Raw genomic sequence first — 13,962 nt, 5'->3', positions numbered from 1 at the left:
ATATATTAGACCCCAAAGATTAAATACTTGAACAGAAACGTTTATGCCAACAGCTTGATTGTGATAACATCATCTTCTGCTATCTTGAGTCAAGTGAAAGAACCTATAATAGGTTAGGTGCATTTCAGCTATTTGATTGAATCCATTCATCAAAGAAACTACACTTTTTTATTCCAAATTTCAACTCGTTTTTATATTGCAAGTTCATTCTTAAAGATTGCCATAGGTTCTAAAATCTTACATGTCACCAAAAGTACTATTAAAACAATTACAATGGGGAGATTACCTCAATAAAGCATTTGGAACTTCAAGTGATCCCCAAGAAGCTCAAAGAGTCCAAATTCACCAACATTTTATGGATCTATTTGTCCATACCCATGGTCTTTCATACTATACCTTCATTTTTGCGTTCTTTAAAAATTGTCCAGATATAATATCAAACATCTCTGACCCGCTTGAAGTTCTTGTGAAATGTGAGATTTATGAGGTAACATTAATTGACGATGGAATAAATGCTGGCAAATCACAAATTAATGGAACATCCCAGTGCAGTACTAGAATTAAGAGCGAAAAGGCATTATGTATGTACATCAGACGACCAATGGTCGATATTCAACAATCATTTCGAAAGATCTTGAGTGGTTTAAGAGAAGTAACACCAGGAAATTCTTTGAGTCAACATTACTTAACCATTCATGAGCTCACGTCTACTCAATTGGTCAAATATGGGTTTTGCTTTACGATATTTAAACCTTGGCACATGAATAGACTCGGTGCATCAGCCATCATATTAAGATTACTGGCCAATAAAGATTTGGGTATGAACGAATTGAGATTAAGTGCAGCATTTTGGAGAAAAGGCAATTTCGAATTGGGGTTGTTACAACCTGCTGAATTTGAACCAAAAAGGGGTCTCTTGTCTTTGAAACAAATGTATGAGCCTCTAATACGGGCTAGAATGGGCTCATCACTAGAAGTAGGTGGTCGATCAAATGAAGAAAACAATGGTGTGCCTATCAGCCTGGTTAACAATTCTGATAATGCTAGTGAAATCAGTTGCTGTGATACTGCAGATGCAGAAATTGGAGCTGGAAGAAGAGCTGGTAATGGCTGCAATAATGGTAGATATGGTACTATTGAGTCTTCAGCTTCAAATCTCAGAGACAATGCTGTTGAAGCAGAGAATCATCTGAACATTAGTGATCTTGCGGATGATAGCAATTATGGGTGGAAAGGTCCGTTGAGATTTATTCCTGGGGATATCAGGTTGTTGGCCAGTAATGAGTTTACAAGTGAAAATGATGTCGATAATCCGCCATCATACGAGGACACTATTCGAAGGGATGTAATGTCTCGTTAGAGCTTTGTAAGGATGATTGAGTTCCTTATAGGATGACTAGTTCATATTTTTTTTGACTATAACGTTAAGCCTTACAGCTCATTAATATATCATTTCCACAACCGAAGCTTGTAGAGCATATTTCAACGTGAAGGCCAACTTACAATTTTGCAAAATAATACACTGTCTTATTCATTTTTCTCGTTATATAGTCCTTTTCATTGATCGTACTTATCAAACGATCCAATATCAGTACTCAAATTATCATCATCAAAAGCCTTCAGTATTTCTCGAACATAATCATCATTCTCAATCCCATTTTCATCATGAAATACATCATTATTGGTGAATCTTGAGTTTAAATCATGATTTGATTCACCAATTTTTTCATCATAGATCGTCGACCCACTACCAGCTTCACTTATAGATTCCATTGATTCAACATCTGGGTTTGTTATTCTTAATTTGGATCTCCTCTTTGAGCTAACCAGGACTTGAACATCTCTATTACCCAAGAACCTATCGATTTGTTCCTCTTCTTCATCAAATGGTGAAGGTGCCAGCTCTTCCGAGCTCGAACTCACTGTGTCACCTTTTGAAGATATCAGTGAAACTCTTGATCTGTTTGCATGATTTGACATTGGTGATAATTCTTGCTTGTCAGCATAATCCTCAGGGTTTGCGAAAGGTCCATGAGATCGCTGGTGTTGTGAAGATGGTTTATTATGGTTTGAAAACTTGATAATCTTCTTAGCAAGATTGTTGTTTGTATTATCAAATGAAAAGTCAACTGATTGCCTAGTTGGTGATCTTTGTTGTTGAGATGGTGAAATCATAGTTGTTGTTGGTTTGGCCCTTGTTGGCGTACGTTGCTGAGAATATCTGCGGCGTTCATACTCATCTCTTTTCTGATTCCATGAGGATATGCTTTGATTATCTATTTGGTTCACTTCATTATAAAGATCTGGATGTTCTGAGTCTGTATCGTCATCTAGATCTGATTCCTTTTTGTAATATTTTTTGTAGATGAAAAAACACAGTAGTGAAATCAATGCTATACTGATAATAGGGACAATAACTGCTGGAACAATAACTTTAGCATTTGAGCTCCTTGGTGTAACGTTTCCAGTAGCGGAACTGAAAGAAAGTATGGAGCTTGATGAAGAATTCTCAAGCGATACAGACGATGTAACTTCTGAAGAGGCTTCTGAAGATATCGATGATGAGATGGAAGATGAAACAGATGATTCTGAGCTTGAGCTTGAACTTGAGCTGGAAGATTTGTCATCTGTTGTAGTCTTGGAAAACTTAAATGCCGAATCAAAAGTATCAACTTTCTTTAAGCCATCAGTATCATATAAATGTAATGTGTATCCATTGCTTCTTTTCTTTGAATTTGCATTCACAGTAAACAAAGTTGAATTTAAAACAACAGCTCCCAGAATATCATTAACATTGAAATCTGTCTTTTTTGTAAAGTCTTGCCATTTCCAATCATCTGTTAAGTTCAAGTTTAGAACATAGGGGCTTGCTAAATTTGTACCAAGAAGACCACCAAGTACCAAAACACTTGAAGCATGCGTCTCATCACCTTTGAAAACAGGTAACACCAATGGATTGATTCTGGAATTTATACTAAGTGACGAAGAGCTAACCGTTTTGAAAGTCCATGATTTGTACTCCCAAAGGGCAATTTGAAACATACTGACCCAACCAGACGATGCTTTACCACCGATTAATAAATTTGATGTTCCCTTGGAATCCAATATTGCATTTGCCGATCCGTAAAAGCCTGTTGGAGATATTGAAGTGATTATTGAGTTCAGTGTTTTTGTATATGGGTTGTATTGTAGTATTCTGTTTGAAACTGTATTATTATAAAGACCTCCATAGATGTAAATTGAATCATGTCCATCTTTATCGGGAGATGTCATTACAGTGGAATCATCGAAATGTTGGTAGTTTGTGTTTTTAGACAATGTTGTATTGTACTTGACCCCTTCCCACTTGGATGTATTGGTGTTATAAATTGAGATGCTTATTGAGTAGTTTGACTGGATACTACCTTTATAAAAGGCATAAAGGTCACCATTTGCAACAGTTATCGAGTAATTCTGCTTAGTTGGAGCAGTTATAATATTTGATGCTATGTCACCATAATTGTAACTCTGATTGTTTGGTATCTGCAAAATCTCATTATTTGAAAGTTTGAGAAAAGCGTTGGAATAAGTTGGAGAGTAAGCCGTGTCCCATTGTGCTTTAACCACATGACTTATAATGAGTGTCAGTAGTATCCACACTTCCACTCCCAGTAGATTCATTGTTGTAGCTTTTGGTCCAACTGTTCACCGATAATACGTCACAAAGGTAAGGTACGCTATTGCTGGTTAACACTTCCCACTTCTTCCATGTAAAGCATCCTCGAGATTTGGCAAAAAAATAGTGTAAACAAAGGTTGCCACAGAAACTAATGACACGTAAATCAAATGGCAGACATGGACACCTATGAAAAATAAATGTCTTCTGCGAGAATCGAATGGTCTGTTTTTTTTTTCGTTTCCCCTGAAAATTTCATTTTCATGGAGAAGCTGAGATCATCAGAAATCAGTCACAATTTTAGAGCGTGAATGAAAATTTAGATCACTAAATCTACCCACTCATAAAAGCAGCCATTGCTTTCAAGCCTAGCTGAAACTTAGCACAATTCTCTCATTATTGCAGCAAACTAGGCAGCATCTTGTCTGAAATTCCAAACTCTGTTTATTGTTGTCGCTTGCTCTCCAAAAACTTGCAGTAGATTTTTCTGGAGACGAAAAAAAAACAGCTTTTGACACCTCCAACAACAAACAAAACATAAAGTCATTATACACAAATTCCCAGCTTGAGCCTTAAGTCATTCATAGAAGCAAGTGAACTCAACATATTCATATCTGCACTTTATCTGGCCATTGAAAGTCCTGCTTTTCCAATTATAGAGCTGCTAGTGAACGGGAAGACAACGTCGGCGGTGGTTTGATCAAGACAAAACAGATTCAACACTCAAGCCGGTCGAAATGGACCCTTTGACTCAATCAAATCATGAATATGGACGAAGTACACCTCAGAGGAAGAATGATAGAAGTGCCTCCTCTTCAAGGCTGGGCTTACCCAAACTGAAAGCTTCATTGGCTCCGGCGGAAGTTACTTTGGGTCAACATCCACATGACAACAATGTCAATAGATCACCAACATCACCTGGATCGTTCCACGAATCTATACCAAGAGACTATTTCCATCTTCATCATAATGATATGGACTTCAAATCTTTAGAATCCACAGTTTCAAATAATGAACATTACAAGTACAATACAACCACCAACAACAATCATCACCATCAAGGAGAAGGATTTCCTAAAATAGCTGAGATACTTCAAAAAACTGTTGACTCACCTCCAGGAACTCCAACTTCAGAATTGTCAGCTGCAACATCACCTTTTTCATCTACAGACTCACTGGCATCACTGGTCGAACGTCAAAATAAATCTAAAATTAACCACCCTGGGCACCAAATGTTCAACTCCAGTCGAAGATTCTTATCACCAACGAGGAAACGGTCAACAGCATCAATATTCAGTGTTTTCAACCACAGTAGGAATAATAGCACGGTAAGGTCCCCTCTGAGTGAAAAGAGAAATCCATTCAATAGCTATTTATCAACAACCACATCAGCCAGTTCTTCATCAACGAGGAAACTGGAACCAACTGCATCGAATCCTCATCATATACATTCATCACCCGAGGTCAGAGAAAGTAACCATGTTTCTTTAGAATATGACCCTGTTTCTAAACGGAAAGTTTTGAACTCCTATGAAATTATCAAAGAAATTGGAAGAGGTGAACATGGAAAGGTCAAACTTGCCAGAGATTTGATCAAAGATGAATTAGTTGCAATAAAGATTGTGGATAGAAAAGGAAGACCCAAACTAGGTGGATCTGCTTTATCAGGTGGACAAACTGCTGAAGATAAAATTAGAAAAGAAATTGCTATAATGAAGAAATGTCGTCACCCGAACGTTGTTAAATTGAAAGAAGTTTTAGATGATTCTAATTCAAGAAAGATTTACCTAGTTTTAGAATATTTGGAAAAAGGTGAAATCAAGTGGAGAAAATCTCCAGGTGAACCTGCTCTTACTTTACCAGAGACATTATCTGCCTTGAGAGATGTTGTTTTAGGATTAGAATATCTGCATTATCAAGGTATCATTCATAGAGATATCAAACCAGCTAATTTGTTGGTTTGTGCTGATAATTCTGTCAAAATTTCAGATTTTGGTGTTTCATTTGCAGCTTCATTAAATGGTGATCCTCAAAATGAACTTGATCTGTGTAAAAGTGCTGGTACTCCTGCTTTTTTTGCTCCAGAATTATGTCAACCAATCACAAGTAATATGAAAGAAAGACCAAAGATAACACACAAGATTGATGTTTGGGCTTTAGGTGTTACATTATATTGTTTATTATTTGGAGATTTACCCTTTTGGGGAGGTAATGAATTTGAACTATTTGAATCCATCAATAGTCAAGAGTTGAAATTTCCTAAAGACTTTCCAAAAAATTATGAATGGGCCGAAGAGGAAATTTTCCAAGCAAAGAATTTGTTGAACAAGATGCTCGAAAAAGATCCAATCAAGAGAATTGGTTTAAAAAGTATCAAGAGACATCCGTTTGTTTTAAGGAATCTTTCAGTGGAGGAAGCTAAACTATTTACTGGTGAACAGAAATCATGTGAATCAAAGATCCATGTTTCTAATGAAGAAGTTAAAGTTGCTGTTACTGGTATTGCTGGGAAAATTAGAAAAGGTTTTGCTAAAGCACTGAAACTGGCTGGGCTAGTTCCAAAAAGAGAGTCGCATCCACCAAGTCTGCTGAAAACAAGTACAAGTGCAGACCTCAGACCAAGCTTAATGGAGCAAAAGACAAGATCTCAATCATACAACCTACATGACTCATCAACTAAATCATTAACATTTGCTGAATATGAGCTCAATAAGAGAAATACGCACGTTCAATCACCATTAGCTACCACTGAGTCACTTTCAGCTGGAGGTGTTCGTAATAATAGGGGAGGTTCAAGACATCACAAAAGAGTTAAGTCTGGTGAAACTTCAGGTTTAGCAACGAGAGCCACCGTGGAAGGAGACTTATTTTTGAACAAATCTTCAGCATTCAATGCTCTGAGTGGTATTATGGATGACGATAGAAGAAGATCAAGCGTGGTCTCCGTTGGTGGTGCTTCTTCGGCTTCTGAAACAATGCCTACTACATCAAATGGCTCTTCGTTGGATAATGGTGTACAATTGGTATCTTTGCCGGTTAATGCTAGTTTCGCTTCATTGGATAGTGTTTATTTGGATAATTATGCAACCTCAAGGTCACAATCAGCTAACGTTGTGGGACCGAAGGTTCCAGAAGAGGTTGTTGTGAAGGAACAATCACCAAGAGAACTTTTCAAAAAGATGAATAGCTTCTCTTTGAATAGAACCACAGAAAAGAAGGTTGATGATTCTGTTGCTCCTCATGAACCTTCAGCCTCTTTTTCATTAGCTGGTGGTGATGATAATGATGATGATGACGAAGACGAGGCTAATGATGGTGACGAGGATGAAGACGACGCCGATGATGATATAGCTGATTATTCTGGTGGTATAGAAAGGTTGAACTCAACGAGTAGTGCTGCTAGAAGAATGAATTCTATCTGTACCAATGTTTCACAATATTCTGTCCCATCATATCTTGCTAATGAGTTACAGCTTTCAAAATCAACTACTGAAGATGGAACTCCTGATATTGTTATCTCAAGTGCATCCAGGTCAGAGACTCCAATGAAACCTCAAAGAAGACCATCTTTACCAAAACGAGGTAGTACACCAAAGTATAGTTTCTTTGGTGGTAGCTCAGATGATGATGATGATTCAGATAGTTCAGCTTCGAGTGTTCCAAGAAGACGAAGAAAATCTTCAACTTTGATCATTCCCTCTGAAAATGAATCAGATAAGCTTGATATTATCAAACATGATAGTGAAAGTGAAGAGAGCAGTGATAGTGATGGTGAAAATGATGAGTTGACGTTGGTTTTAGGGTCAAGAAGATCAAGCCGTGTCAATTCTGTTGCAGTTGCTACATTGAATAGACCAAGCTCAGAGCCAAAACCAAAAGCTGAAATTGAAACAGAATTTTCAAACAGAGTACAAAGGAGATCGGCATCAGGATTAAGAGATTCTGTATCACAAATAGAAAGAGTTTCATCACCATTATCAAAAAATGCACCAAAAACACCGATTGCAAATTCAGGTGCTCATTTACTGCCCCATGTTTCTGTCAACAAGAATGAATATGTCAACCATTATAATAAAGACCACATAATGCCACCAGTGACAAAGACACGCTATTTTGGTGGTGTTTCTTTAGATGAAGTGTTGAGTGATAAGCAAAGAAGTAATTCAGTCACTGTTGGTTTGTTAAACCAAGCAAGACCAAATAGCTCATCAACTAATTCAGAAACTACATCAGATTAATACCAGGTTATATAGTGCATTTTTTATCTTTCCAATACTTTTTTATTGTTTATGTCCCAAATAGAAAAGTACAATTAGTTATGACTTATCTTTTTAGTAGAGCGTCCGTTTAAACCCGTGGTACCTTTTTTCGCGAACCTTTTTCTTCGCGTCCAAAAACCCGAGAACCTTTTTTTAGCAGTGCCTGTTTTTAGTCAAGAAAGAGATATCAAATTGATACACCATCTTCATCGTTGATCTGATCTTTAGTGGGTAGTTATTATAATTTTAGGAGGCTCGTAATATATTCTTTATGCTGCTTTTGTGTTAGAATCTCCACCATTATGAGACAAATACAGACCATCATTAGAGCCTGTCAACGGCTAACAGTTGATCTCAAAAGCTCTTTAAGGATAACCAAAATACGATATGTTGTGTTGCTGAGTTTACTACTGGTATTATCATCATTCCTCTTTATTTATAAAGATGAGAGCTATCAATACACTTCAGGTTCGTTACAGAAAATCAGTGACAAGATTACTCTATTGAGTAACAAAATTGACAGTTTTAATATGATTGAGAACTATAGACAAGAAACTATAGTTTCAGAGACCCCAACAACTACGATAGATACTGTCACTATATCAGATGTAACCACTACACAAACAACTGAAGCTAATGTTTCACCAACTGAAGCTGATGCATTGCCAGCTGAATCTGAATATCCAAGAGAGAATGGTGTTATTTTGGTGTTTGCAAGAAATATAGATCTTTACAAGTTGACCGAAACAATGTGGTCAGTGGAACAAAGATTTAATAAGAAGTATAAATATAACTGGCTAATAGTTAGTGATGCTTTACATAACAGAAATTTCAAAGCAACTGTTCTATCGCTATCTTCTGGAAATGTTGAATTTGCCAGAGTTCCAAGATTAAACTATCCCCCAAATATTGATAAGGCAAGAATGAAAGATTCAAGAAAGGCATTCAGACAACAAAGTATAGTTTTCAGAAAGACAATCAAGATGAGACATCAACAAAGATTTTGGGCTAAAGATATATTGTTTATTGAACAATTAGCTAAATATGATTATTTCATGAGAATTGATCCTGGAGTTTTGTTGTATTGTGATGTTAATTTTGATTTTTTCAAGTTCATGACTGAACATCAAAGAACTTATGGATTTGGGTTTGCAATGAAGGGGAAACAAGGTACGTTCCCTTCACTCTGGGATGATACTCTAGCATATATCAAGGAGAATCCAAAAGATATTCATGAAAATAATATGATTGATTTCATTTCTGATGATAAAGGTGAAACTTTCAACACTTGTCAATTCAGGGCTAACTTTGAAGTTGGTGATTTAAGGTTTTTCAGATCAGACAAGTATAAGAAATTAGCAGAATATCTCGATAACAAAAATGGGATCTATTACGAAGGTTGGGATGAATCCACTTTCCATACATTAGGTGTTGCATTATTAGAAGATAGACATAAAATTCAGTTCTTCAACAACATTGGCTATAATGACCGTGCTTCTGATAATTTGAAGTCATGTCCATTTGATGAGTCAATAAGATTAGGGTCAAACTGTGTATGTAACCCATTAGATGACCTGACATGGAATAGTAATGCCGGTAGTTGTATTGACAAATTTTTCCATGTGAATTCATTCCAAGTTCCAACTTATGCTCAAGATTCCAATAAGGCAATAACTGAAGCTGAAGAAGCCAAGAAGAATGAGGATGAGAAAAAAAAGTACGAACAAGAACAGTTGAATAAAGAAAAACAGAAAGAGGAATAAGAAAGAAAGAAAATAGAGGAACAGGAGAAGAAAAAAGAAGAGGCGAGTGAGAATAAGAATGAAAAAAAGGATGGTACAAGTAATTGATTGGTGATCTAGCCCTTAATTAAGTTATACAAATGCTGGTTGTTATTGTTGTTGTTTTTGATTTGTTTTTATGCTTGTTTAATAATTTATAGACGTTTTTTTGTTTGGTTTCAGTTTGAGCCATGGTAGTTGTCAGCTTCAATTTTATATGCTTCAAAATTTTTTGGTTTGTGTTGGGTATCACGAACTAAATCAGTAACATATTCTAAATCCAAATCGAAATGATCAGCAATGAATTGTCCAATTTCAATATTTTCATGATTTCCTGATAGTTTTTCATATAATTTGAATAATGTTGGCTTCTTGTTGGAATAAGCATAGATGTTAACATCAACTGCACTATGACCATGAGTTGACCAGCCAGTTTGAGATCTAAATGAGACAATATTGTTCAATATATAATGTGTGTTGGCCTTGTTTTTAACCAATAAATCAACCTCCTCATCGGTGAAATCTTTGATACCTAAATCTTTCTTTAAAATTTCTTCAATAATAAATGTTTTCAAGTCATCACCATCATAATTTGCAATCTTCTTTGTCAAGAATTCACCAGAGTGCTTAGCGTTCAATAATACTTCTGGGTACCAAATGTATTCAGGATAGTTTGGAGATATTTGTCTTGCAGTAGCTAACCCACCAGTTTCGTGGTCTGAAGTACTGATTAAGATAGTTTCAACATCTGAATTTTCAGCAAAATCCTTAACAGCCTTGAAGGCTTTGTCAAAAGCCAAAACTTCACGAACTTGAGCAGCAGGGTCGTTATTATGGCCAGCATGATCAATTCTTGAACCTTCGACTAATAAGAAAAACCCTTTATCAGAATCTTTTGTAGCTTCGGTCAATGCATTCAAGGCAACTAATGCTTCTTCTTCTAGTGATGGATGAACAGTTTCATCTCTATCCAAATCAAATGGAATGTCGTAGTCTTCTAGTAATGCTAATAATGGTAATTGAACATTTTCACCTAATTTCAATTGATCAAATTCAGTTCTGTTACCAACATAACTCCAACCATCTTTAATAGCTTCATCAATCAAATTTCTATCATCTTGTCTTGAACCTCTAGTACCATATTTTTGATCATTTGGAGGATAGAAATGAGTTCTACCTCCACCAATCATCAAATCCACAACTCTACCAAGAGGATAATCACCAATTTGATGTTGAGCAATCAAATCTTCATAAATTCTTAAAGAGGTATGACTTGAAAAAGCTGCTGGTGTAGCATCTGTAATTCTAGTAGTGACAACTAAACCGGTAAAGTAACCTTGTAGCTTCAAAGCTTCTAAAAGTGTACCACATGGGTTCTCTTTTGGGTCAACACCAATTGCTGAATTGTAGGATTTCATGGCACAAGAAAAAGCAGTGGCACCAGCAGCGGAGTCAGTGATTAATGAACTTGATGATCTAGTTCTTGAAGATCCAATTAAATGTTTATCGAGCTCCAATATATCGTCAATTGGTAATCCATCACGAAATTGTCTAAAACTTCTTGTAAGAGATAAAGAAGCTGGACCCATACCATCAGTGACAAAGAAGATGATATTCTTTTTGGTTGGTTTCTTGTGACCGAAAAGCTGGTAGCCTCCACATAATAATAATACTAGAGAAATTGGGGTAGTTAGTAAACCATTTAGATGAGTGGATTGGGCTTATTACTCACTGATAAAGCCTGCAAGGACCGTCACGATTATAGAACGAGGATTGAGTCTAGAGAACGCCTTTGGAAGTCTGACGACTTTTTTCTGTTTCTTTTGCTCCTGTGGCAGTAGAAATTGGGTATCTTCGGCCATCGTGTACCTGGTTGTACTTTGGAATTGAGCTCGTAATGTTTTTGAGTTTCAAGATTCACGTCAAGTTTTATCTGAAGGCTTTTATCAACAGCAGCCACTTTCCGCGAATTCACTTTGCAAACGATGATTTTTGAAGTGAAAGTGGATATTTGTTACTTGAGACCCGAAACTTAAGCTAGGAGATTCCAGTACTCTACTTCAGTATGCTTATATACGTATCTGAATATCTTTACCAGCATTTAATCCGTTAAACACGCTATATATGGTGTCTGCCATCTTTAATAGTGTATGCACTGCCCATCGGTTCCTAACCATACCTAAATAGGGTACTTCCAGATTCGGACACAATAACTTTTTCCTATTTTCAAAGCCAAAAAAAACAACTCCAAATCAACTTTTGACTATTAATACAAACAGGTTTGAATAAGGTAAATTATTATAACCATGGGAGAATTAGACTCAAAGAAGTTCAGATCCAAAAGACAGCAAGCAGCTTATGACGCTTCACTAGCTGGTCGTTACCAAAAAGCTTTGAAAAAAAACTCATTTCTAATGTTTGGTTTACCTTTCTTGACCTTTATGGGTTTAGCTTCATATTGGTTCTCAAGTTTCACAGCTATCAGATATGAACAAAGAGATAAAAAAGTTCAAGAGATCAGTGAAGAGGAAATACTTAATATCAGCTCAAAAAGAAGAACTGTTGATGTCAAAGAAGAGTATTATAGATTACAGGGTCTTGGTGAAGAAGATTGGGAGCCAAAGAGAGTCCCAAGAATGAAAGGTGAATCTGAAAATGTTTTTTAAGCAAAATACACCAGCTGCTTGTATATACTATTATCAGTGATATTTATGTTTAAACTTTTACGAATGTTATGATCAATATACTATTTTTTTGTCAAAATCTAAATTTTTTATATTCAGTTAAAAGTGTACAAACGATAAAATTTACTTTTTCTTATTTTGGGTTCTCCATTCATTTCTTTGCTTTCAATGAAATATCAACTTTAGTTAAAGCCAAGTAACTTATCAATGCAATGAAGACGACTTTTGCAATATCTAATGGTTTCTTAATAAAGCTCCAGAATCCATATTCGTATTTGATAACTAATTCCAAATGTGATAAATCATCAATAATATTGTTGAAAGTTAAAGTGATCTTGGTATGGCCATTTGATAAATCAAAGTAAGATAATTCGTGGCCCTCAGTCTTTTTTTCATATGGAATAACTGAGGCAATATCCAACAATTTGGCACCTTCTGGTAAGTAGAAACTAATTTCAATTTCATCATATGATACATCAACAGGACCATTGATAAATGGAACAGCTAAAATGTATTCATCTGAGCCACTTTGACGTAAATGTTCAGTTAATGAGTTTGTCCATCCAATAGTGAAGTTATAATTCCAACCCCCAAAGATAGGATATCTTGGTTTGATATATAATCTATCTGAAAACACTCTTGAAGTAGAAACGTTACCAACCAAATCAGTATAGTAGACATCTTTAGATTCTTCTGGTAGTTTAAGTTCAATAGCAGCAAGACTTGAACTTTGTTTCAACATTTGTCTATTCATCATATAATCACTTCTTGAAAACCCATTCTTCAATTGTGCAGCCTTGTTGGTCAATTTGTAAAATTCTTCAAATTGTAATGAGTTAGCCCAGTGTGAAACCCAAACACCTCTTTGTAATGATGTGACTTTAGTTAATGGTAAATTGTGTCTGTATAATAGGTTTAAAACAGTGAACTTGAATGGACTAATTTCTTCATTAAATTCATAAGTCAATTGTTGATTCTTGACAACACCTTTGTATGGATTTTCTTTACCTTCTAGCTCTAATTCTTTACCATCTGAAATACCACCAATAGCTAATGATGAATCTAAAGTCTTGTAGGCACTAATTGGTAATTTATTAGTTTTCAATAATAAGAATTGTTCATCTGTTAATTCAATTTTATGGGGATATGGTTCCAGACAATCAGTAACCGCAAAATTAGCACTCAATTTGAAAGTTTGCTTTGGGGCAATTGGTTGTGGTAGTTGAACTTTGATATAGTTAACTAATGGTTCATTATTAACTGTTGTTGTATCATTGATTAAAGTGGATGATAAAGTCTTTAACCCATTTGCGTAAAAAAAAGCGTAAACACTCAATTTATCAAAAGCATAACTTGGAACAGCATAATAATATTCAGCATTTGGTTTTGAATCAACATTTTTTATAACCAAGTCAATTTTCTCTTTTGAATATGATTTGGCAATATCTATAGTTCTTTTGAACTCGACATTCTCCCAGCTTTGATCAGGTATGAATGAACAAGAAACAATTGTCAATAAGAAAGACAAAGCTAGCAGTGTGAGCTTCATCGCAATTGGATTGTATTATCGTCTGTTCTTCAAC

The 13,962-nt window shown here is 35.6% G+C and overlaps 7 protein-coding genes across 7 annotated transcripts; 4 read left to right on the top strand and 3 right to left on the bottom strand.

Moving 5' to 3' along the window:
- Window positions 1–241: 241 nt before the first annotated feature.
- Window positions 242–1,360, top strand: WICANDRAFT_77479 (uncharacterized protein; the record flags this gene model as incomplete). Its single annotated transcript, XM_019184562.1, has 1 exon — window positions 242–1,360. One exon carries the CDS (start codon window positions 242–244, stop codon window positions 1,358–1,360), a length of 1,119 nt encoding a protein of 372 aa, XP_019040013.1.
- A 181-nt stretch (window positions 1,361–1,541) lies between these two features.
- Window positions 1,542–3,660, bottom strand: WICANDRAFT_67474 (uncharacterized protein; the record flags this gene model as incomplete). The annotated part of the gene is made up of 1 exon (XM_019184085.1): window positions 1,542–3,660. The coding sequence occupies one exon, from the start codon at window positions 3,658–3,660 to the stop codon at window positions 1,558–1,560; it is 2,103 nt and encodes a 700-aa protein (XP_019040012.1). The 3' UTR covers window positions 1,542–1,557.
- A 1,674-nt stretch (window positions 3,661–5,334) lies between these two features.
- On the top strand, window positions 5,335–5,856 carry WICANDRAFT_24397 (serine/threonine-protein kinase; the record flags this gene model as incomplete). The annotated part of the gene is made up of 1 exon (XM_019181029.1): window positions 5,335–5,856. A coding segment is annotated over one exon (522 nt), but the record flags the coding sequence as incomplete, so codon positions are not given.
- A 2,744-nt stretch (window positions 5,857–8,600) lies between these two features.
- WICANDRAFT_15527 (glycosyltransferase family 15 protein) lies at window positions 8,601–9,557 on the top strand (the record flags this gene model as incomplete). The annotated part of the gene is made up of 1 exon (XM_019180648.1): window positions 8,601–9,557. A coding segment is annotated over one exon (957 nt), but the record flags the coding sequence as incomplete, so codon positions are not given.
- Window positions 9,558–9,874: 317 nt separating this feature from the next.
- PHO8 (alkaline phosphatase PHO8) lies at window positions 9,875–11,798 on the bottom strand (the record flags this gene model as incomplete). Its single annotated transcript, XM_019186692.1, has 2 exons — window positions 11,428–11,798; window positions 9,875–11,349 (listed from the first exon to the last, which is right to left on the bottom strand). The coding sequence occupies exons 1-2, from the start codon at window positions 11,555–11,557 to the stop codon at window positions 9,875–9,877; spliced, it is 1,605 nt and encodes a 534-aa protein (XP_019040009.1). The 5' UTR covers window positions 11,558–11,798.
- Window positions 11,799–12,001: 203 nt separating this feature from the next.
- COX16 (Cox16p) lies at window positions 12,002–12,361 on the top strand (the record flags this gene model as incomplete). The annotated part of the gene is made up of 1 exon (XM_019181454.1): window positions 12,002–12,361. The coding sequence occupies one exon, from the start codon at window positions 12,002–12,004 to the stop codon at window positions 12,359–12,361; it is 360 nt and encodes a 119-aa protein (XP_019040008.1).
- Window positions 12,362–12,530: 169 nt separating this feature from the next.
- On the bottom strand, window positions 12,531–13,928 carry OST1 (dolichyl-diphosphooligosaccharide--protein glycotransferase subunit OST1; the record flags this gene model as incomplete). Its single annotated transcript, XM_019185494.1, has 1 exon — window positions 12,531–13,928. The coding sequence occupies one exon, from the start codon at window positions 13,926–13,928 to the stop codon at window positions 12,531–12,533; it is 1,398 nt and encodes a 465-aa protein (XP_019040007.1).
- Between the last annotated feature and the right edge of the window lie 34 nt (window positions 13,929–13,962).

Source organism: Wickerhamomyces anomalus, assembly GCF_001661255.1.
Source record: "Wickerhamomyces anomalus NRRL Y-366-8 unplaced genomic scaffold WICANscaffold_2, whole genome shotgun sequence".
Taxonomy (NCBI): Eukaryota; Fungi; Ascomycota; class Saccharomycetes; order Phaffomycetales; family Wickerhamomycetaceae; genus Hansenula; species Hansenula anomala.
This window is presented reverse-complemented; position numbering and strand designations above follow the sequence as displayed.